Genomic DNA, 25639 nt, shown 5'->3' with positions numbered 1-25639 from the left:
ATAGTTCATAATGACATTGGCTGTGCGTTGGGGTCATGTCCTCCTGCAGTATAAATAAGATTGATGGCACTGCTTGATGGTTAAGTATCTGCCTACATTTCTCTGAATTGATGACACCAAGAAATGAAGAATGGTATTTAGCATAATGAAAAACAAGGAAGTGATGATATGGTCACCAAAGAGCACTGATCTCAACATCATCCAGTCTGTCTAGGATTACCTGAAGAGACAGAAGGATTTGCGCAAACGACGTCCACAGAAGATCTGTGATTAGTTCTCCTGTTGCAATGTAATGAGACCGTGTCCCATTTGCAAAGTTGGAGGCATCATGGGAAATGTATTGTGAAAACTATATAAGAAGGAACAAAGAAATCAATATGGCAGAAAGCCTAAAAATGCACAAATAAGCAAAGTGTGCACAAGGTTAAGATCTCTACATTATTCTTTAATAATAAACTATACTGTTATATACAGCATAGGCAGAAAAAAATACTAAAGTGCTAGGTCATCTTCTGACAGTACATTCCTTTTAAGGTACATAAGATGGTTAAATCTCATGATTGTCTAGCAGAGAAAGGACTTTGAGCCATTATTATCATCAAGCTGTTAATGGTAGCCTCAATTAGTAACTTTCTATATAACGCACCTGGTTCCTAAGGTTTCTGCCCTGCGCTAAAGCAATTACTGGGGACTTTGAACCTAATCCGACTGCAGTAAATGAGCCATCCCAACGTGTAATAATTAATCAGCCTTGTAGCAGAAACTTCTTCATGCAAAGCCCTACAGATTGTGCGAGAACTCTCTAGGCTGGAGGAGCAGTAAGAATGTCCACCAGGTATCACCAGTCCGCCATAGATGGCTACTTAGATATCCTGAAAGAAGCCACTAAAAAGGACATCAACACAACAGACGGTGATGGAATGACTCCCACCCTACTGGCAGCCTATCATGGACATATAGATGTGCTTGAGCTGGTGTGCAACAGAGGGTAAGTAGACAGTGGTATCTGTTAGAAGATCAGGGTCATATCTCCCGTGTCCCTCTTCCAGAAGGGACAGTCATTACTTATGACCTCAGTTCCTTAGTCCCTCTTTGCTCTTGAGCTCTTTCCCAGGATAAGAAATACTGTCCTAGGCTGGGCTTCAAGGGAAATCGTCATTTCTTCTATATGCTTCTGTGGTACTCGCAGGTACGCAGGATGCAGTGACGAGACGGAGACGGAGCAAGCTTAATTTCAAACTTTATTTATGGGTTATATGGATAACTGTAAACTGACAGTAGCTTTCCTCGCAGGGATTTAGACAATAATACACACAAGTAACACGATATCAACTACCCGGCCGGTGCCGGTAACTATATGGCAGCGGTATGGCCGACTACGAGTCCTGGGATTATAACTAGCTAACAACAGAGTGTCACTTATCCTTCTCTGACGTCCTGCAGAGTTGTTGTCTGGGAGGTGTCCGTTCGGCATCTCAGCCGCTGGTCCCAGTCGACGAGGAGCTGACGCAGGCTTCTGGCGTTCCTACACCCAGGTGTAGAGGAGGCACAACAGGCCCCAGGAGAGTTCCTCAGCGTTGGGTCCCCTTGCGAAGGTGAGAAGATGGCAGCCGTGGACCAGAGCGTATAGGCCGCAGCCGCGGTTTGGAACGGGGCAGTGGCTGCTGTAGGGTGCAGCGTCTGGACCGCAGCCACGGTACAGACCGGGGCAGTGGTGGCCGCGAGTGGCGGCGGGCAGGCCACAGCCACAGGCTGGAGTCAGGCAGTGGCGGCCGTGGGCTGGAGTTGGGCAGTGTTGGCCGCGGGTGGCAGCAAGCAGGCCGCAGCCATGGGCTGGAGTCGGGCAGTGGCGGCCACGGTCTCTCTGTCTGGGGAACAGCTGCGGGTGTCTGGTCTGTGTCACTCCCTCACACTACTCAGGGCCGTCCCCTCCTTGGATCAGGTGAGCCCTTGTCCTGTCTCTCTGGCAGACGTCGACTCACTCCAGCTGTCCAGAGACACCTAGGTTCTTGCTTCCTGCTGCTTCTGTCTCTCCCCGTCGAGTGCCCCCTGCTGGTCGTGAGTGCTCCTTTTATAGTAGCCCTACCCCCATGCTTTCTGGAAGAGTCTCTGTCCCACCTGCTTATTCCTTCCCCCGGAAACAAACTGCCTGGGAACCTTGGTGACAGCCCCCTTAGTTCCGGCCCGGGTACACAGCGGGTGCCCCCTCTCCTACACTTCAATACCGTAGATCAAATTACTGTAGGTGCAAGTCGACTGGGGGACAAAAAAAAGGAAAAATGTAGAAAAAAATGTGTTTTATTTATAAGACACCCCTTTTTTCCCAGTTTAAAAAAATAATAAAAAATATACATATTTGGTATTGCTGCCTCAGTTAGAGTCTATGAAAAAGTAAAATTAATTAACCGACTGGAATAAACAAAAATGCATAAACAGAAAATTTGCTTCTCATGAAAGGTTTGAAATTCCCTACTTTTTGACAAAAAAAAATCTAAAAATTTGAATCCCTGATGAAGCATTTGTGAAACGCGCGTCGGGTGTTCGGTGGGTGAGGTTTTTTGTTATCTATTATTTAGATTCATATCCGTGACTTTTGACGTGGGTTATACATCGATAGGTATTATGGTATGGACACTTCTATGGTATCCCCGGTATGGATACATCTAAATGTATATATGCTTATATATTATAGAATATTTATTCATGTACACATTTATTGCTTTGATATATTATATATTACAAGTGTTCTATACCATTTTCTATCGGGGTTCCCACAGTTGCTCACCAACCAATTTTAGTCTTTGTCTGTATTGCTGGGATTATCTGTACTCATTGTTTTTATGACCTCTATGCAATAAAGTTTATTACTTTTTCGTTATTTGCATTATTAACTTTGCCCTTGCACATATTTTTCTTTTTGGTTTCCTTTTTAAAAATTTGAATCGTCATTTGCATAAAAGTCAGATCTATCATAATCCAAAATTATTTAACTTGTACAATAAAGCAAAAAAATAGATCCAAACACCTAAATTGCCATTTTTCTGCCTCTTCTTCCCACCAAAAAAATGGAATAAAAAGTGATTAAAAAACACCAAAATTATAGCAATAAAAACGTCTATTCGGCAGGCATAAAAACAAGCCCTCACCCAACTCCACCTACGACAAAAAAATAAAAAGCTAAGGTTCTCATGAAACGACCAACATTTATTTATTTTATTTTTTTACAAATTACATAAAAAAGCACCACTTAAATAAAGTGAAATAGTAAAATAAAAAAAAAAAGAATTTTGGTATTCCAATTATTGTACTAACCTGGAAAATTATGTTATTAGTAGTGTTGAGCATTCCGATACCGCAAGTATCGGGTATCGGCCGATACTTGCTGTATCGGAATTCCGATACCAACTTCCGATATTTTTTCAATATCGGAAGTCGGCATCGGAATCGGAAGTTCAAAGTTGATTGACAGCCGAAATGACGTCATCATGATGCGCGGTGTGTGCGCATCATGATGCGCCGTCATTTCGGGCCTTCCGGGGGTCTCTGCCGGCCTGCCGGGGGGCTGTGTGGACTGCCCGGGGTCTGTACCGGCCTGCCGGGGGGCTGTGCCGGCCTGCCGGTGGTCTGTGCACCCTGTGGGGGTCTGTACCGGCCTGCCGGGGGGCTGTGCCGGCCTGCCGGGGGGCTGTGCTGATGTCCGGGGGTCTGTGCAAGCATCGTCCGATGGGACTATAAGTCCCATCTGGCGATGCCTGCTACCATGACAGTGATTGACACATTAGCCAATGATGGGACAGTAGTAGTCCCATCATCCGGCTAATGTGTTAAATGTTAAAAAAAAAAAAAAAAAAAAATACTACATACATACTACATACATACTACATGCATGCTACATACATACTACATGCTAAATACATACTACATATATACTACATGCATGCTACATACATACTACATGCTACATACATACTACATACATACTACATACATACCACATATATACTACATACATACTACATGCATGCTGCTACATACATACTACATACATACTACATACATACTACATGCATGCTACATACATAACACATATATACTACATGCATGCTACATACATACTACATGCTACATACATACTACATGCTACATACATACATACTACATGCATGCTACATACATACTACATGCTACATACATACTACATATATACTACATGCATGCTACATACATACTACATGCTACATACATACCACATACATACTACATACATACTACATACATACTACATGCATGCTACATACATACTACATGCTACATACATACCACATACATACTACATACATACTACATACTACATGCTACATGCTACATACATACTACATATATACTACATGCATGCTACATACATACTGCATGCTACATGCATGCTACATACATACTACATACATACTACATGCTACATACATACCACATATATACTACATACATACTACATACAATACATTCATACAATACATACATAGACATACAGTACATATAACATAGAGTAACATACTTACCAATACTTGTCACATTGTTCCCCGAAGCCATTGTCTTTTACGGAATAAATATTAACATAACAAACCACAAAAATACTCACCCACGATCCGAAGCAGTCCACGAGTGTGTCCCACGACGATCTTGGGTAGAGAACTGCAGCATCAGCTGATGCTGCCGTTCTCTACGGGCTGCAGGAATCCAATGACGGAAGGTAGGTATCTTTCCGCACTGTATTCCTCCGCCACTTAAAAAAAAAAAAGTCCCTAGTCTCACTTTATGCCATTGCTGCGTGGGAAATTCCCACGCAGCAATGGCATAAAGTGAGACTAGGGACTTTTTTTTTTTTAAGTGGCGGAGGAATACAGTGCGGAAGGATACCTACCTTCCGTCATTGGATTCCTGCAGCCCGTAGAGAACGGCAGCATCAGCTGATGCTGCAGTTCTCTACCCAAGATCGTCGTGGGACACACTCGTGGACTGCTTCGGATCGTGGGTGAGTATTTTTGTGGTTTGTTATTTTAATATTTATTCCGTAAAAGACAATGGCTTCGGGGAACAATGTGACAAGTATTGGTAAGTATGTTACTCTATGTTATATGTACTGTATGTCTATGTATGTATTGTATGAATGTATTGTATGTAGTATGTATGTAGTATATATGTGGTATGTATGTAGCATGTAGTATGTATGTAGTATGTATGTAGCATGCATGTAGCATGCAGTATGTATGTAGCATGCATGTAGTATATATGTAGTATGTATGTAGCATGTAGTATGTAGTATGTATGTAGTATGTATGTGGTATGTATGTAGCATGTAGTATGTATGTAGCATGCATGTAGTATGTATGTAGTATGTATGTGGTATGTATGTAGCATGTAGTATGTATGTAGCATGCATGTAGTATGTATGTGGTATGTATGTAGCATGTAGTATGTATGTAGCATGCATGTAGTATATATGTGTTATGTATGTAGCATGTAGCATGCATGTAGCATGCATGTAGTATGTATGTAGTATGTATTTAGTATGTATGTGGTATGTATGTAGCATGTAGCATGCATGTAGTATGTATGTAGTATATATGTGGTATGTATGTAGCATGTAGTATGTATGTAGCATGCAGTATGTATGTAGCATGCATGTAGTATATATGTAGTATGTATGTAGCATGCATGTAGTATATATGTAGTATGTATGTAGCATGTAGTATATATGTAGTATGCATGTTGCATGCATGTAGTATATATGTAGTATGTATGTTGCATGTAGTATATATGTAGTATGAATGTAGCATGTATGTAGTATGTAGTATGAATGTAGCATGTATGTAGTATGCATGTTGTATGTATGTAGCATGTATGTAGCATGTAATTTTTTTTTTTTTTTTTTTACATTCAACACATTAGCCGGATGATGGGACTACTACTGTCCCATCATTGGCTAATGTGTCAATCACTGTCATGGTAGCAGGCATCGCCCGATGGGACTTGTAGTCCCATCGGACAATGCCTGCACAGACCCCCGAAGCCTGCACAGACCACGGGCAGGCCGGCACAGCCCCCCGGCAGGCCGGCACAGCCCACCGGAGCCTGCACAGACCACCGGCAGGCCGGCACAGCCCCCCGGCAGGCCGGCACAGACCACCGGAGCCTGCACAGACCCCCTGGCAGGCCAGCACAGCCCCCCGAAAGGCCCGTACAGACCCCAGAGAGGCTGTACAAGGCAAAAACAGGGTTTTTCTTATTCCGATACCGGAAGTCCCATAGACTTGAATGGGACTTCCGGTATCGGAATCGGCGATACCGATACTTTTTTTTAAGATCGGCCGATCCATTCCGATCCGATACTTTGAAGTATCGGACGGTATCGCTCAACTCTAGTTATTAGCTCATTTTTTACTGCACAATGAATGCCAAAAAAACAAACCTCCAAAGTCCGCTAAAATCTCCAAATAATGGCCGCATTTGGAATTTTTTTCCTTTTTTTGCAGTACATTGTAAAAAGACAATGAATGATGTCATTCAAAACTATAAATCATCTCAAAAAGAAATCTAGCCCTCCTGTGGCTATGTATGAAAAGTTATGGTTCTTGGAAGAAGGGGAGGAAAAAAAAAATGAAAGGATGAAAACTAGAATTGGCTGGGACCAGAAGGGGTTAATGATTTATGATAAATGATGTCTAAAGGGTAAAATGAAAGTGAACAACAAATCTTACTAAAGGCATTTGGTTGTGTTTTTAGTAGGCTTTACTTATGGAGGACTATGGACATGTATGGATGAAAGCTGATAATAAAATTTTACTGAAGTGACATGAGATTTCAGAGGAGCCGTACACTCGTAATATATAGGATAGGTCTGCGGGACCTGCAGGGAGGGTGATAATGACGTATGAGTAATTTTTATGGTTTTCCAATATTTCTCTATTTGAAGCCTTAAAATTCTCATAGTGCACTATAAAGTACAATCCACAGCACAAAATAGGAAAAAATAGCACAATACAGTGAATATTGTAGGTTTAAAAAGACGCAAGGCCTAGGATCAGCCCTGATCTGTTCTGCCATGTATGGGGTTTAGTAGAATCTTATTAACTTGCATTATACTGTGCTGACTCTGAAAATCCATAACAAATATGAACATGGCTTAAAAGGGTTATCTGGCTTAAGTTTTGCAATGTACTTGCCTTCAAATATTGGTCTCTGTTTCCTACCGCTTGTCTTAGATGCGCCCAGGCTGCACTTGGCTTCTGTGGTGCTTTGTGCCTGTAATTTTTCATCATGGGTTTGCATCCCCCCCACGGCAGCTATGGACACTTATTGGAGAACACCTAGCTGTTGGAGAACACAGCCGTTTGTCATGACTTCACATGTAGAAAGATATCAACATTTTGTTAAATTTTTTTAAAAAATGACCTCGGAAGATGGGGGAATTTTTGGAACCTAATCATACAGCTTTCTGAAGGTCATGCCCCCTTTCCACCCATTAAACAGGACGTTTCACAGGTCAAAAATGGTCAGTTTTTGCTCCCATTCAATTCACAGTGCTCCTGTAAGTGTGCCATTTCCTGTGTTTTATAACTCCACCATACGGTTCCAGTGTGGCTCACAGGGTAATAATGCAGAGCAGTCTAAATAGATGCCCCAGAGGATCCTGTGAGCCACGCTCCCTTGGTACAGGGCATAAAAATTAGCACTAATTGAAAAGGCCTGTATTTCTGGAACGGTATGGTGAAATTAAAAAAAAATTGAAAACTCAAGTAAGCAGCAAGAGAAAAATAAAAGCAAAAACAAGGCCTTTTTTGACCTGGTTACAGTTCCTCTTCAAATATGTCAATGGGCTTTGGGCTTTCGCTGTTTCCCAGGAGTTTTCTATGGCACCAAGGAGATTCGGCACCATCATCAACCATTCCAGAAGTCCTGGAGTTTTCCCTTTTCTGGGACCCTTTTGGACATTATGGGAGAGTAGACAATTATGTATACATTTCATAGTTTTTTTTATTCTTTATAGGTTATCAAAATCCAGACAACCCCTACAGTCTCTTCTTAACAATCCCAGCTTTTTGTTTGAGTGTAATAAACTTGAACTACAGCACTGTGAAGAATAAGCATTTAGTAGAAAGTCTCAGACAAGTCATAAGCTTGATCCATCATTTGCTGTAGACGATTTTAGGGGGCCAAAAAAAACAAAACACAGAACACAGACATTTAGGTTTGAAACACTTTTTATAGAAAAAAAATATAAACATCCATATAGACAACCATGTAGTAACGTCATCATTGACGTACTACATACCATAATTTCCCTCGGGATCAATAAAGTGTATCGTATTGGTGGAGATGATCGGCTCTACCTGCAGCAGGCCTACAGCTATCAATCCCTAGTTGATGATTATCTTTATCTGGATCAGCACATGTAACTTTTTTCATGATCATGAGCCCGATCCAGTTCCACATGTCCTATGGTCACATCCACTTCTTGTAATACATCCACTTCAGCTTTGTACTTTATCACAGTGTTAAAAATCTCTCCACCCAAAGGGCACGAGGGGACTACAGAGGGCAATATCAAGTCAGGTGTCTAAGCTAATGAACTCGATAAGTTACCATTCATTTTCTGCCCTCTGTAATGAAAAAGCCAAATATTTGCACCCCATACAGATAAATGGTTCTATCCTACATCCATCATGGACCCATTTATGTATATTTCTTTTTCTTCCGAGGGAGGGTGAGAGGCTACTGGGAGTTCCAATAATGTATTTCTATGGGACCTAGAAATGTATGATAGTTGCCAAGAGAATATTGGGCATAACATGATAATAATTAGGATAAAAACATGATAAATATAGAAGTTGTAGAGTAATAATGTGGGGGCCCTCATCAATTCACTGTATGAGATCCACTTTATTCCTAATGGTCGTTAATCCTCAGAATATGACCTTTGACAAATCCAATATACATATTGTCATGGGGTTACCGTGACAGAGAGGAGCCAGAAGATCACAGCAACTGATTGCTCCTACTCCTGCTCCGAAAAGAAGCACTTCACCATCGTTTTAAATGGTGTAAATTTCTTTTGGCAGTGCAGGAGTTAATCCTGGGCTCTCAGCTGAGCACTGTCAGCCACTCCTATCCCCTATATAATTTGGGTCCTGACTGACACATATCGGTCAGAGTAGCTTTTGCTGCATGGCTGGGAGGCTAGTAGTTAGTGGTTATATGAGAAGGTGTTTGGTGGATTTATCTGTGACTGTTACTTTGTTTAGTAAGTGATAATTCCCTTTCCTTCTCCGACTTTGTTTTTTGCCCATCATCCACTCCCCGGTGCATTCCTCTGTTATATGTGAGTGAATATTTGTATGCCTGGTATTTTCCATTGCCCCTGTTCGTGTTACCCTGTTCATCTGGTTGGTGTACTACAGTGCACAACTACTCCCCTCTTCCCTGGGTGGGGAAAGGGTACAGACGGAGGACAGATTCAGTAGATAAGGCAAGGTACGTGGCCCCGGCATCTTCACCTTCAGAAGTAACCCGGGGGACAGGGCGAGCTAGCGCGCCCCCTAGTGTTAAATAAAAGGAAGGAGCCCTTGGTCCCGGGACACCAGACAACCGAGTCGTGATATGTATGTATTATATATCATTGAATTGTATGTCTTGCTAGAGCTGGGAATGGCCCTTTTACATCATGGAGATTAACACAAAGTCTTGCTGATCAGTATGCTTATTGGGTTATTATTTATTGTCCCAGGGATATAAATCCATCCTTGTAATTATGATGCTAGGAAACAATCTTGACTAATATAAATGAAAATGACAATATTATCAAGGGGGAGAATGGGGTAGCAATGCTGGAAATCCAGGTGAAACACTGGATTCTCCACCTGCAAATGTGTGACAAGGATAATTTCATTTTTGCTCCCGGCATTCTATGATAATGCGCATAAGGAAAGCTCTGTGTAAGTAATTGAGACTCATAAATCAAGCTTGATTCTGTGACACAATATTCCATCAGCAGGAGACGAAGAAAATAAATTGCTTATAACATTTGTCGCATTAAGGCTTCTTCCTGTATATTATCCCGCACTTCTCTCTAAATTCTGTTTTCTGGAAAACAACAAATAAAACAATTTTACCATAATATTAGAACCAACCAAACTTCCTTTAACAAAAACAGAGATGCACGTAACCAAAAGAAAAATGGTGCTGCAAAATATCTCACAAATATATCAACTTTATCAAACATATAATATCATAACAGATTTTGGGGAGCAAAAAATACGGAAACTCAAAAACGGAAAAACACAAGGTGGTGAAAGGGTTAAGGACGGTTTTGGCTATCGCCAGAAACTTGTCGGCTTATTTTAATTATTCTTACATGGCAAAGCAAAAACAGAATCAAATTGAAAGGGAACAACCCATTTAAGAAGCCATTGCTTCTTTTCTTTAAAAAGCAGCAAATGTATTACTATTCCTAAAGCAGAAATAATTTTTGGATGGTTTGTGAAAAAGCTATCGTGTCTTCATTTTGCAAAGAACAAAGCTCCTGATAATCCGCAACCTGATTATGCTTGCATAACCCCTTGTGAAAAATCCAGGGCGTTTTTTGCGTGCACCCCCTGTATATAACCACTAGCAAGGCAGGCATCTACCCCCTAAAGAAGGGATAATTTTTGGACTGTTTTTATGATTTAAAAAGTCTGTTAGTGAAGCGTGTCATTAAACAGACTGTTGGCTACCACCAAGTTATTATTATTATTATACATTTTTATAGCGCCATTTATTCCATGGCGCTTTACATGTGAAAAGAGGCAAATATAGACAAGTACAATAAACATGAGCAATACAAGACACACACAAGTACAGAAGGAGAGCGGACCCTGCTCGTAAGGGCTCACAGTCTACAGGGGATGGGTGAGGATACACTAGGAGAGGGTAGAGCTGGTCATGCGGCGGTTCAGTAGACTGAGTATCACTGCAGGTTATAGGCTTGTCAGAAGAGGTGGGTCTTGAGGTTCTTTTTGAAGGTTTCCATGGTAGGTGAGAGTCTGATGTGTTGGGGTAGAGAATTCCAGAGTATGGGGGAAGCACGGGAGAAGTCTTGTATGTGGTTGTGGGAAGAAGAATGTTGCGTGTGGGTAAGTACCGGGAGACCATGTCACAGATGTATGGAGGAGACAGGTTGTGGAAGGCTTTGTATGCCATGGTTAGGGTTTTAAACTGGAGCCTCTGGACGATTGGAAGCCAATGTAGGGCTTGGCATAGGGGAGAGGCTGGGGAATAACGGGGAGACAGGTGGATTAGTCGGGCAACAGAATGTAGGATAAATTGGAGTGGTGCCAGAGTGCTAGAGGGGAGGCCAGAGAGTAGGAGGTTGCAGTAGTCGAGGTGGAAGATGATAAGGGCATGCACTAGTGTTTATGCATTTATCCCTAGCCAGATAAGTTGAGGTCACTGTGACATCTCTAAGCTTGAAAGACCTCAGAGTATTTCACATCTTTTTATGTGCATTTAAAGGCTAAGTAGTAATGCCAATTCACGGCCAATCAATTTGCAACAAATCAAATTTTGGTGAAAAATATGGCAAAGCTTGCGATTTCAAATTTGAAAAGATTTAATCCTCTTTAACAATAAGGTAATCTTAGGAAAAAATTTTGTACGTTCTTCCTAATCTCAGGGTTTGCTGGTTATGAAATGAATTAGCTTGGCTGCAAGAACCCTGTTGTTATAACAGGTAAGAATTTACAACATATCATAAATGTAGCATGCGGTAAATGATAAAACATGGGCTAATAAGTAAAGAGAGATATATTAACATGTGGTTATGCTTTATAGACCCTGAAAACAAATCATCCACAGACACACTATTCTTGCTTTTTCACACTGATCCTTAATATTTTTTACAATAATGAGGTTGTCTCGAAATAAAATATTACCTTTGCCTTATAGATGCGTCCTTCCATACCTTTCTTCTTGGTTTGAGATACAAGATGAGTGTTGCCAGATGACCAGTCTTAATCCTTTCAAGACCTGTGTCTGATGATTTTTTGTTTTTGCTCTTTTGTTTTGTTTTTTTCCCTCTCCTTGTTTCAAAAGTCACATATCTTTTGTATTTTTCCATTGGCATAAACAAAGTGGGCCTTCTTTTTTGTAGTTTTGAATGACTATTCATTTTATCAAATTTTGCAGTGAAAAATGTGAAAAAAAATTCCAAGTTGAGTGAAATAGTGGAAAAAAAACCAATTCAGCCATTGTTTGGGTGGGGGGAGTTAGTTTGTGTCACAATTTATTATGGGATTTATGGCAGCGCTTGTTCTGGTCAAATTTAATTGTTTTTTCCTTTTGGTCCAGCAAGAGTTAATGTCTGTCTTTTGCTGGCTGTTCTTTTAGGTTGGTCAGTTGATATTGTTGGCAACCACTCCCATCTTCCGTTTATTAGTCACATGACCCATCAGCTGATCGTCGGTAATAGAGTTACTCCTATGCAGACCAGCTAGGTGTGTGGGGGAGTGCAGATTCCTAGTGCCGCATTCTTTGCTGCTTTGGCGCTTAGAAGCAGAGCCTGAAGTTGAGTATTTGTTCCTTTTTCTTTGTCTGTCCCATGTTTGTCACTTCCCCTGTGTTTTACCATCTGCAGTAGTGAAGCTAGCGTCCTTGCCAGCCTGTTCACTAGCCAGGGTATATTGAAGGGACAATCAGGGACTAGGCACATGATGGCAGTGGGGGGAAGGACCCACATAGGGTGTTAGCGGAGCTTAAGGACGGACACAGGTTGGTGTCAGGAGGCGTCCCACCCTCGCTCCCTACCGTAAGGGCCTTCCTCTCTCTCCCTTTTCCTTCCCATAGTATATGTTTGCTGTGTCATCCTCCAGACTTACTCGTGTCCGAGCATGACAGTTTGCTTTAGGCTGTGTGCCCACGATACGATTTTTAAGCGTTTTTGCCGCGATTTTCGGCGGGAAAATGCTGTGAAAACATTTAAAAATCGTGTACAGAATGCCGCCCATGCATTCCTATGGCATTCCGCACATGCTGTGCTAATGCTGCGCTTTTTTCCGCGGCGGAAATGCATCGCGGAAAAAATCACAGCATGATCATTCTTTTGTGCGGAATTGCAAAGAATTGCCGCAATTCCGCACCCATAGGAATGCATGAGAATCGCTTACTTCCCGCATGTGGCTATGCCCACCATGCGGGAAGTTAAGCGTCTCATATGCGGTTGGTACCCACGGTGTGGAGGAGAGGAGACTGTCCTCCAGGCCCTGGGTACCATACCCCTGTAAAAAAAGAATAAAAAATAAAAAATCGGGGTATATTTACCTTCCGACGTCCCGCGCTGCATTCCCGGCCTAAGCGTTCCCAGTAATGCCTTGCGGCAAGGTCCTGTAATGACGTAGTCTCGCGTGACTCTAGCGGTCTCGCGAGATCGCTATAGTAACGCGAGACCAACGTCATCACAGGTCTCGCAAGGCATTACTGGGAACACTGAGGCCCGGGATGGCAGCGCGGGACGCCGGAAGGTAAATATACCCCGATTTTTTTATTTTTTTATCATTTTTAACATTTTATCTTTTACTATTGATGCCGCATAGGCGGCCTCAATAGTAAAAAGCTGCTCACACTTGTCAAACACTATGTTTGACGAGTGTGACCAATCTGTCAATCACTTTCCAAGAGATGCTTCAAATCGCTTGGAAAGTGCTTGAGAAAATCGCGGCAAAATCGCGAACAGAATCGCGGTAAAATCGAAGTGAAATCGCGCGGAAAAAACAGCGTGATTTCTGGGAAGGAGTCCGGTTTTCAGTGTGCGTTTTAACACGCAACGTGGGCACATAGCCTGAATGTAGTGTATTATGCTAGTTTCACACTAGCGTTTTGGAGCGCAGCGACGGCCTGCGCACGGCCGCCGCTAAGCCCCGCCCCCTGTCGCGCCCCGCCAGTAGCTCCGCCCACCGGCGCATGACACTGCATGCGCCCTGCGTCCCCTATCTTTATCACAGGGGGCGCAGGCCGTGCGCAGTATGCGTTTGGCGGCGCATGCGCCTTTTTGCCGGTGCGCCGACGCAACCAAACTGCAGCAGGTTGCGTTTGGCGCAGGTCGGCGCACCGTCAAAAGGACGCATGCGCCGCCAAACGCATACTGCGCACGGCCTGCGCCCCCTGTGATAAAGATAGGGGACGCAGGGCGCATGCAGCGTCATGTGCCGGTGGGCGGAGCTACTGGTGGGGGCGGGGCAGGGGCGGGGCTTAGCGGCGGCCGTGCGCAGGCCGTCGCTGCGCACCAAAACGCTAGTGTGAAACTAGCCTAATACAGTAAAAATGACCTGGCATTATAATTCTTCAGGTTAGTTTGATTATGGTGATGTCAAACTTCTAAAGTATTTTTATATTTAATTGGTTAAAAAATGTTTTGCTTTTTTGAATTCTTTATTTTGTCTCACAGTATTCTGAGACCTGTGACTTTTTTTTATTTCTCCATGGATGGCCCACCCTGCGTGAGCTCTTGTTTTATGTAGTTTTTATTGATAACATTTTGGGTTACAAATTATGTTTTAATCCTTTTTATTACATTTTATGCGGGGAAGTGCAATGACCAAAACCAGCAATACTGGCCTTGACATTTTTTTTTTCTTTTCAGCATTTAGGGACAGTTTTAATATTTACCGGATGTGCTTATTTTTAATGTAATTATTTTTTAATGGAGGACAGCGGGAGGGTGTGATTCACACTTTTATATATTTTTATATTTTTTAAGTTTTGTAATGTATTTTTTTAATTTTTTTTTACATTTTTGCTTTATTTTTTTTTTGAATGTGTGAATGTTGATTACTTATGCAGAAAAACCTCTATCGGACATGGTTGATGCTGTATGTGTTTACATGAGATATATTGTTGATGTGTCTAATTGAGAATGGACCAAACTTGTTTTTGTGAGAAATTGGGGTCCTTATAAAATTCATAAAAAGGTAAAGATGGACGCACCGATGGGTGTGCAGGAAGGTCACTATTCCAGGTGGACTGAAACATTAGCAACTAGGGGGATGGGAGATTGGTCAACAAAACATAGGACCAATGTTAGTGTATGGGGGCTGTGCACATGTCCGATATTTTCCTGGGACAGAGTCTGTCCGAGGAAAAAATAGCAGCCATACCTAAGTTTGATACGATATTCAGATCTCACTTGGCCATGCAATTCAATGAGTCCGTGGAAAACATCGGACTGCAATCCGATGACATCTGAGTGCAGTCTGATTTCTACAGATTGACAGAATGGAGAAGAGGGAGACTTTTTTTTTTCTCCATTTTCTCTTCTGAGAGAATCGGATCACAGGCTGATTAGAGTTTGCTCATAGTGTCATTTACATAATCGCCCAATTCTAATGGGCAAGAGAATATACAGCCCTCTACCTTAAAAAAAAAAACACATTTAGTGCAGATGAGCACATCTTTTCACTGTCAGATTCTGCGTGTGAAAAAATTGCAGCATGCGTTGGTTTCTTCCAGAAATCGGATGAAAATCGCCCATTCAAGTCTTATGGGTGAGTGAAAAAAAATCGGAATTCAATACGGAGACTCGATATAGTATTTGATTTTTATTGATACCTTGCAATTCTGTACGTAGGTCCTGTAAATGATTAATAGCTGATGTAAAAAAAAAAAGATTGTACACAGATGACAAGGGAGTAAAAAAAAAAATGAGTGGTTGTTGTGACATGTGACCCCGGCGCTAATCAGCACTGGCATCACTGACTCCGCCTTCGTACGGATTGAACATACATAGGGAGCCAGGGTTGCAGTTGATCTCTGACTTTGTCTTCATGCTCAATTCGACAGGAGGCGGGGACAGTGACGCCAACGCTGATTGGGCACCAGCGTCACATGTCATAAGAAATGCACAGGATGCCGTGGGAGAGCGAGTGGGAATGGCGCCAGCATTGGAGGGGAATATAAGCTTTATTATGTTGTCGGGGACAAGCGAGGGGTATGAGAAGGAGTTTTCTAAGTAGTGGACACCAATATATTTTTTTTTAATCTCCTTCAAGAAAATCAGTCAGATTATGCTAATCGATCTGATTCTATGGAATGAGGAGAATTTGTAAAAAAAAAAAATCTAAGTTTTCCACGGACTCATTGATTTGCGTGGCCGAATGCGTTCTGATAATCGGATCCAGCTCAAGCATGCTGAGATTTTTTTTTTCCTCGGACACACTCGGTCCTAGGAAAAACTTGGCCCCAAAATATAACATTGGTCCATGTGCGATCCGATGTTTCGTCGTAGCTCACTCGGACTGAAAATGCAGCCATGAGAACGATCCCTTATTAATATATGAGCAATGCTATGTTTTGTGTGAAATAAACACTTAGAACTAGAAGATCTACATTGTGGAGTAAAAACTTAATTTTGTTGAAAGATTTTTGGGTGAATTACAACAATTATAGTGATTTTCTAGCATTAGGTCTCATGTATATATAGGACTGTATTACTGTTCTGAACAGCCTCAGAATTGTATGCAGTCGTAATACCAAGACTAACCGAAAAAGCCTACATGAGGCCTTATGAACGGAAACCAAAGAAGCAAACTGATTGGGCATGTTAAAATTCAACATGCCTGGTCCTCACTATTTCTTGACAGCTTGAAGCCTTCTTTACAGATTTTCAGTAAACGAAATTTGCGGCACTAATCTTATGCATAGGGGCAGCTATGAAACAGGGCAGCTACCAACCATGCATCATTTTTTTATATAGTGGTATATCATATGTGGCAAATAGACTTCAAGCCCCAGGAATGAAAATCTAATGCTGCTTCTGAACCCTTTTATCTACACCCCGGATACACTCATTGTATCAGCCCCGGAGTTATGTTGTATTCAGCTATTCACACGAGAAATCGATACTCATACATTTTTATTAGTCCCATTTATAATACTGATGAATACATTTCTACAGAGATCAATGTGACCTGCTCTGAATGCTTCCTTTGGTTTGGTAGATCGATTTTTCATGTTAAAATATTGGAAAGTAAACTGTTTAACTTCTTTTTAGCTGACAAACGAACAAAAAAAAGCACTGAATTTGCTAAAGGTGCTGGAAATGCTGGCGGTATATAAATGTAAAGTGTTGAGATAATTCTATAAATGTAAATAGATATTCCACTAAGAAGTATCATCTATTCAGAAACATCTAGTGACAATGCAGAGAAAAGATCATTCTGAAGGAAGACGCACAAACATGTACACAGAAGGGGAGGCAGCTTTCCTGACTTAGTTCAGTGCTGCCTCCCCTTCTGTCTACATGTTTGTGCTTCTTCCTTCATACCCCCATGTATACTTCTAGCTTGGTTTGCCCCCTTTTAATGTTCCCAATGGTTGGCCAGAATGGCTAGTACAGCCCCTTGCTCTTAGTTTAAAGGGCTGATCAGAGATCATACCCTGCTTTTCCTAGGAATGTAAATTGACACTGTAGCAATGGTCTTCCTTCTTCCTTCTCCCTGGATAAGATCGAGAAACTCTTGCACCTGATTGACGGTTTATGTTCCATGAGGAAGGTAACCCTTCTACAGATGCAATTCTTACCGGGTTTATTGATTTTCCATTGTTGGGAAAGTTTTTTCAAAGCGTTTGTCATTAGCAACTAGAGGGGCGTCCCTTCCTGGTCATAAAATTAGAATTAAACGATCGTTGCGTCTAGACTTTGAGGTTTGGAAGACTTTTTTTTATATACTTTCAACAATCATATATGTTTTATGTCTGCGGAGGTTTCTAACCAGGATTTAAATTTATTTGCTGAAGCTTCATGGTCAGTCGGTTTCGGAACAGTTTTTGGAGACCAATGGTGCATGGCCTGATCTGTGGAAAGAACAAGCAAATTTCACCCTACTTTAGTATTTCCCTGTAATGGTAGCGGTTGAATTTTGGGGCTGGTATTTTTCAAAAAGAGAGTTTGTTTTAGGACAGACAACCCCAGCGTGAGTGATCGTATAAACTATTTGTCTTCATCTTCTCATCTCGTGATTAGTCTTCTCCATCACATAGCCCTCTTGTGCCTACATCATCATATATGGTCCCTGGTTTGACACATCCCTAAATTAATAACACCATTGCTAAATCATTGTCGCAATTAAATTGGCAGGTTTTCAGAGCGCACCTCCCCAATGTACGCCATTCGGGTTTGCCCGATGCTGATGCCCCTAGTTGCTCCTTCCACGTGGCAAAATTCTGATAAGGCACAGGAGGGATGCTGTCTGTTAATTACGGGTAGACCTGTGCATAGTTGTTGTCAATCCAGATTGGACGTTAGTATTGAGTTTATTTTGCAGCTCCTCAGTACTAGTGTTTCAGGGTCAGCAGTCCGACAGCACCTGTCCGGTTTAGCTTTTTATTTTCAATTACTAAGATAGCCAGATGTTACTAATGTCTTTATTAACAGACAGGCTTTGAAAGTGTGGCAGAGGTCTCATCCCAACAAAGATTGCAAATGTATTTCATTTTTCTTACTGGGTCGCATTATTTCCCTCACATCTTGGGTTTGCCATTCCCAATTTGAGTCAGCACTCCTATCAGCTGAGTTTGGGATTTCTTTGCTCGGTGCGTTACAATCTAGCAAATTGATCTCACTTTCAAAAAACAATTTGGTAGCTAGTTTGCTTAATGACGATGTGGTGGTTTATGGTACGTCTCCTATTCGCAAATAAATAACTGATCCAGTGGGTAGGGGCACTTGGTTCCTTTTCATTCATCGGGGGGGCTCTATTTACCCAGTCAAACCTGTCAGCAACTATTTAATTTATAGAAGTGGGGTAGTTTTTCTTGTCCCATTTACATTGCTCCCCATTAAGAAAATATCAATTTCAGTAGATTTTTCCCAAGTGTTGGTTGGCTGCTGGAGCTCAGCCTAAGGATTATGGGCACACTCTTTCTGTATTGGGGCTGCTACGGAGAACACCAGGGCAGAAGACCAAATAATTGGTCAGTGGCATTCGGCTTGCTTTGCAAGATATATCAGACCTGACTTATTAATTTAATTTCTTTATTTCATTCTTAGGTGCCGCCAGGCCATCCATGTGGCTGTTAGGCCACTTCTTTCTCTCCTGGGCAGCTCAGTGAGCTGAATGCTGCCCAGGTGGGAGAAATCTGGGTTTCTAGGGTGCTGACTTCAACTTGAGAGGCATCAAAGGTTTGCAATGGGCTCCAGTTTTCAATGAGGTTTTCATGAGGTTGTTGATGTTGGGAGAGATGCAGTTGACCTTTGCTCTTAAAAAATTGCTGAATTAATTACCATGATGAGAAAAGACTTGGAACGCATTCACGGTCTCTTTCCTGAGCTCCTCCTGGTATGGTCTGAGATTGTCCCTTGTGCTGCTTGGCAGGGAGCCAGAGATAGTATGGCCTCTGTAGGGTCCCTGGGAACAATAAATGTCCGCATGTCAAAATTTGTTCTGGAAAAGTTTGGTCTTGTAGTAAGACATTGTCAGCTCGAAATCGACAATGCTACCGTTCTAAAGGGGGTTTTACACTGATTTTGTGACGTTATAGCGATATCGCTATGTGTGATACTTACCTCCGACCGGCTCCCCCGCTGTCCATCGCTGCTGGTCGCGCGAGAACGGCCGGCTCCATTTCTCGTCTGGCGCTTCCTGCTGGCGCTGACGAGCGACGTGTGAAGGCGGGCGGGAGGACGTCAGGATCGCCGCGTCCGAAAGGTAAGTATCGTCCGCTGTATCGCTGCTGCATCGCTGTGAGATCTGCCTGTGTGGCAGCTCACTAGCGACCATTTAGCGATGCACCAGCGATCCTGACCGGGTCGTATCGTGGTCGGGATCGCTGGTGCATCGCTAAATGTAAAAGGGCCTTAAGGCTTGATGTGTATCTTACTGATATTGGCCTCAACATTCTCTTGTCTGGTTATCAGAACTATATCAAGCAGGCATTGTTCTTGATGGGTGGGAGTCAGAGACCTATGTAGGAATACACATGATCCTGCTTGGCTGTTGAATGTTAAAAAAGGAAACCGATATGTTGTGGCTCATTGGCTGTTCTTTGAAAGAGTTTAAGAACCTTCCTTTTATGGTTAAATTATAAAAAAAAAAATAATTAAAGCTGTGACCAACATTAATCCATCAATAATTGTGTAGTATTTTATTTGCTACTGTATTGGGGTTGTGGGAAGGGAAATGCGACCATTTTCTCCAGATCTGAGATAACCACTTTGATTATTCTAATGAGAGATCCATCAGAATTTGATCAGAGTGGCATCAGTATTTCTTGGACATAAAATAATTCTATTGGACGGCACTTGAATGTTTTTTCACCGACCCATAGAATTGCATCGCTGATTTTGATCCAGCACTTCGATCAAAATCTGACATGTCTATGATTTATTTCTGCAGACCGCTCAGTCCGAGGAGAAAAATCAGACATGTGCACAGCTCCACAGAATATCATAGGTATGAGTGATATCCGTGAAAACCACAGATTGCACTCGTATGAGAAAATCGATTGTGTGCGCAAGCCCTAAATAAGTAGTTCACTGCTGAGACCTTGCACAAGTGTTAAATTGACCTTCAGCACCACTACAGGTGAAATTTTGCATTACACTGTGTTCAAAGAAATGGACTGTCTGTGTAATGCATGGACCCGCTGGGTCCTCCAGAGTTTATTGTTATTATTATTTATTTATTTAATGGCCTCCAGCTCGATTTTGAAATATGGTGACAGAATGGATGAACATGTTGTAGAAAGATCGATCTTGTGTAAGCCTTGATAGATCCACCAGGGTCTTCTCCAACATTATCTTGATAGTTTTAAGCCACAGCTGAAAAATGATTCTTCTTGCCACATGACCTGCAGGTTTCCCCATATGCTGGACACTTGGTTCTGTCTCTCTCATGTCTTTTCCCACAATACTTGCAGTGGACAGTGCTTATAGGGAAGCTTGGTCCTGTCTTTCCTTTCGTAGTTACTGCATGTATCTTATCATCATCATTGTCACTGGTGCCTGCCATCATCTTCAGGCTGTGTTTTGTCTGCTCAGCAGCGCTGTGATCAGCGCTAGCATGGGACAATGCTGAAAGTTATATTCAGCTGTTAATGGTGAGAGCAGGCTGTGGCTGATGAGAGAATTCATCAGCTGTCGCCTGCACTATAAATAAATAAATTTAAAAAATGGCATGAGTTCCACTGCATTTTTGATAACCAGCCAGGGCAAACTGACAGCTGTGGACTGCAACTCTCAGAGCTGTCAGCTTCAGCAAGGCAGGTTATCAAGAATAGAGGGGTCCCCACATAGTTTTTTAAATTATTTAAATAGTTAATTAAAAAAAAAACAGCATGAGGTCCCCCCATTTTTGACAACAAGCCTTGCTAAAAAAGACAGCTTGGGGCTGGTATTCTCAGGCTGATAAGGAACATGGATATTGACCCCCCAGCCTAAAAATAGCAGCCCGCAGCTGCCCAGAAAAGGCACATCTATTTGATGTGCCAATTCTGGCGCTTTGCCTTGCTCTTCCCACTTGCCCTGGGGCAAAGGCAAGTGGGATTCATATTTGTGGGGTTGATGTCACCTTTGTATTGCCTGGTGACATCAAGCCCACAGATTAGTAATGGAGAGGCATCTCTAAGACGCCTATCCATTACTAACCTTATAGTTGTATAGTAAATAAACACACAGCAAGTATAAAGTCTTTTATTTGAAATAAAAGCAAAACACCTAATGTCCATTCCAATGAATCCCTTGTCTCCTTTAATTAAACAAAAATAAAAAACAACCATATCCCTCACCTATCCAACGTTCTGTCCCACGCCGTAATCTATGTCTGGAGAAAAATAGTTTTCAACCTGAATGAGCAGCGTCAGTGGCTAGCGGTGACTTCATTGAGGTTACCATGGGTCACTGAGGCTGCGTTCCCAGTCGGGCTGAACTGTGGTGAATTCATCACCATGAGAAAACATCACTGAGTTCACAACAGTTTAGTTCAGTGAATTCATTGTAGATCACCATTCTCATTCTAGAAAAGCAGCCTTATTGACCAGCGGTAACCTCGATGTCACTGCTAGTCACTGATGCTGAGATCGCTGCAACTCATTAATCAGTGGTTGTCAGCCTGAACAGTCGCATCTTGGCACTGTCCAGGTTGTAAACTATTTATCCCAAGGCATGGATTACGGCGTGGGACAGAACGTCAGTCAGGTGAGGGATATGGTTGTTTTTTATTTTTGTTTTACGCAGGGGACAAGGGATTCAATGGAATGAGTGTTAGGTGAGTATGACTATGTTTGTTATTTTTAAATAAAAAAGGAAAAGTGTGTTTTGTTTTTTCAAATAAAAGACTTTATTCTTGCTGTGTTTTTTTTACAATACAACTATAGGATTTCTAAGCCTTGGGCTTGATGTCACCAGACAATACAAAGGTGACATCAAACCCACAAATATGAACCCCACTTACCACCACTAGAGAGCAAGTGGGCAGAGTGCCAGAATTGGTGCATCTAATAGATGTGCCTTCTCTGGGCGGCTGCAGGCCGCTATGTTTAGGATGGTGGGGCCAATAGCCATAGTCACTTACCAGCCTGAGAATACCAGCCCTCAGTTTTCAGCTTTAGCTTGGTTGGTTGTCAAAATTAGGGGGGACCCAATGCCGTTTTTTAAATTATGTATTTAAATAACTGAAAAAACAGAGTGAGGAACCCTCTATTCTTGATTACCAGCCTTGCTGAAGCTGACAGCTGAGGTTTGCAGCCCCAGCTGTCAGTTTGGCCTGGCTCCTTATCAAAAATACAGGTGAACCTATGCTGTTTTTTTAAACTAATTAATTTATTTATAGTGCAGGCACCGGCTTATGAATACTCCCATCAGCTGCCGCCAGCTCTCACTGTTATTAGTGGCAGCAGGTGTAGGCTGATGGGAGTAGTAGTCCTATCAGCCGACGCCTGCTCTCACTGTTATCAATATAACTCTCAGCATTCTCCCTTGCTTGTACAGATCGCAGGCAGAGCAGGGGAAAATGATGAGAGCCGTCTTCAGCACCCGGCGCCGGGGAACAGCGTGCAAGTGTGCAGGATGTTTTGTGTGTGTACGTGTGCGGGATGTTTTGTGGCCTGTGCTGCTGTTAAAAAATGGACATGTCAGTGTATTTTGTCCACAGAAACATGGTCTGTGGAATCACACTGACATGTGCATACTCATTCACTTGACTGTGTGTAAGTGTCTCCGGTACGTGTAAAAACTGTCATGACACATGCCAGACACACTGACGTGTGAAACAGACCTAACATTGCAAATTTAGTGAACGCAGTTCCTTGGCACATTTTCTTCAGTTTTGGATCTGTTCCTGCTGTTGGACAGAAAGTGCATACCAAACATGCACCAAATCTGCATTGTGTAATAAAGTTTAACGTTACCTAAATATATGAGAGCAAATTCTTCAAAACTCACAAATTTCAAAAGGACTTTCCCAATTCTCCTCCAACAGATAATGTCAGAGGTAAAAAAAGATCAGGCATGTTAAACTTCGATGCTTTTATTCTACTAGTGGTTAAGCTGCCTTTTGAGATGATTACAGGCATTGATTTACTACATTCTCCCCTTACGGAACAAAAGTATGCCCTGCTGAGCCTGAGCCGAGAATGCAAGATTATGATGGGTGGAAGAGGAATAGGTATTGGACGAGTGAGTGTTCGCTAAACAGTTATGAAAAGTATTGTACATACAGTATACAATATAGACCTTTAGTTTTACTGAGGTGAACTAAAACCCAAGAATACAATAGTTCATGGAAAAAGTCTCTAGGAAGCTCTGTGTGATGGCAGTAAAAAGGGTGGTCAATTTGCCTATTGGGTGTTTTGGTGTTCACTTTGCTATCATAAACTGGTCTATAGGTTTTATTCAGTTTTAACACGGTCTTATAGTTAGTGGAAGTTTAGTTACAGGCCCTTAAAATCAAGATCTGTAGGTTCTCCTGTGAGGGTAACTACTGATCCTTATTTGTCTATTTGTCTTTCAGAGGAGATCCAAACAAAAGTGACATATGGGGAAACACACCATTGCATCATGCAGCAGAGAAGGGCCATACTAACTGCGTGGCATTCCTAATTAATTATGGAGCAAATATTTTTGCATTAGATAACCAGCTCCGTTCACCACTGGATGTGGCTATCCTGAAAGACCGTAAAGAATGTGTCAAAATCTTGGATGGAGCAGCCAGTAAGCAAACATCCTTAAACCCAAAGAAAGTCGCTAGGTTAAAAGATCAGGCTATGAAAGATTCAGAGCGTAAGATCAAGGAGTGTGAGAAGCTCCAAGAGAAACATCAGAGCCACATGAACAAAAGCTTTAACAGGAACAAGACAGGTACAGTAAATACATCGAAAGGAACCTTGTCAGGTTCTGTAGGCGCCCAGTTTTCAAGGCCATCGACTATGAGCACATTGACCAAAAGTCTGAAAGACACATTGCAACTCAAAATAAAAAAGAAAGATAAAAACACAATGGACTCAAATACCATGAGCAATGTAATGTATGCTACAGATGAAAACACTAGTGGTCAACGCATGAAGGCCACTGATGTCTTCAATGAACATGAAGAGGGGGATATGGATTCGGAGGAGACAGAAAAGCAATCTATTTTCAATCGGCCGGGTCTTGGGAACATGGTTTTTGGAAGAAACAAGATATCAGGTATTAACACTGATTTTGGTGACACTTTGACATTTGAAGATGACATGGCCTTCAAAGTCAACAAGGAGTTGTTTACAGCTGAGGCCAATGATGACGACGAGAATGGTAACGACGTTGATGACAATAGGGCCTGGATTGTAGATGACTTGGAACTAGATACAGAAGAAGAAAGTTCCTCTCTTCAGGTCTTCTTGGCATCGAATGGCTTACTTGATTTACATGTCACACTTCTGAGAGAGAAAATTGATTTAGATTCTCTTCTCATGTGTTCTAATGAAGATCTGCAGAGTATTAATATCCAGCTTGGACCAAGAAAGAAACTCCTTAATGCAGTAGATAAAAGGAAAAAAATTCTGAACAAGCCAGGAGAGATTGCAGACACAAAGCTATAACCATATTTCTGTGGAGGCACTAAATCATGAATATATGGTATATTAAATGTAGCGTGCTCACGTTGGTGTCATTAATATCAACACTAGACTGTATAGAGTAATAAATTAATGTAAGTTGGTACCAAGTTGGATAACTGTTTTTGTGGACATACCATAAATGTGTAGGATCTAAATGCCTCTTTAATTATGTACTACATAGGCATGTGTGAACGAGAACTAAGTGTAATTTGAAAAAGAATATTCAATATTTATATTATTAAAGAAGTTAATAATTAAAAATAATTAATAAATAACACTAAGTAGAGTTGAGCAAAATAATCCTTAGGAACAGAGTACAACGACGTTCAGTTTTCTATGGACGCCGGTCTAGAGTCTTGCGAACCTCCTCCTACTTGCCAGAATCTCCAGCATATCTTCTGATTGTCAGGCCCCGAGTGACACATCATTAACTGATGTTATTTGTGGGTTTTTCTTTACATCCCAAACAATTTTCCTGGCAGTTGTTGATGACAGTTTTGTTGGTCTACCTGACCATGGTTTTGTT

General features: G+C 41.8%; 1 protein-coding gene across 1 annotated transcript; it reads left to right on the top strand.

The window, feature by feature from the left end:
* The first annotated feature begins 764 nt into the window (after positions 1-764).
* Positions 765-25216, top strand: ANKS4B (ankyrin repeat and sterile alpha motif domain containing 4B). Its single transcript, XM_073543021.1, has 2 exons — positions 765-988; positions 24030-25216. Exons 1-2 carry the CDS (start codon positions 825-827, stop codon positions 25093-25095), a joined length of 1230 nt encoding a protein of 409 aa, XP_073399122.1. The 5' UTR covers positions 765-824; the 3' UTR covers positions 25096-25216.
* The last annotated feature ends 423 nt before the right edge of the window (positions 25217-25639 follow it).

Source organism: Dendrobates tinctorius, unplaced genomic scaffold (assembly GCF_039654945.1).
Source record: "Dendrobates tinctorius isolate UK_male_01 unplaced genomic scaffold, ASM3965494v1 ptg000129l, whole genome shotgun sequence".
NCBI classification, from domain to species: Eukaryota; Metazoa; Chordata; class Amphibia; order Anura; family Dendrobatidae; genus Dendrobates; species Dendrobates tinctorius.
Note: the sequence above shows the minus strand (reverse complement) of the source record. Positions and strands in the feature narration are given on the sequence as shown.

Coding starts and splice junctions, on each gene's coding strand:
- ANKS4B (XM_073543021.1), top strand. CDS start 825: ATGTCCACCAGGTATCACCAGTCCGCCATAGATGGCTACTTAGATATC. Junction 989..24,029: donor GAGCTGGTGTGCAACAGAGG/GTAAGTAGACAG, acceptor TTTGTCTTTCAG/AGGAGATCCAAACAAAAGTG.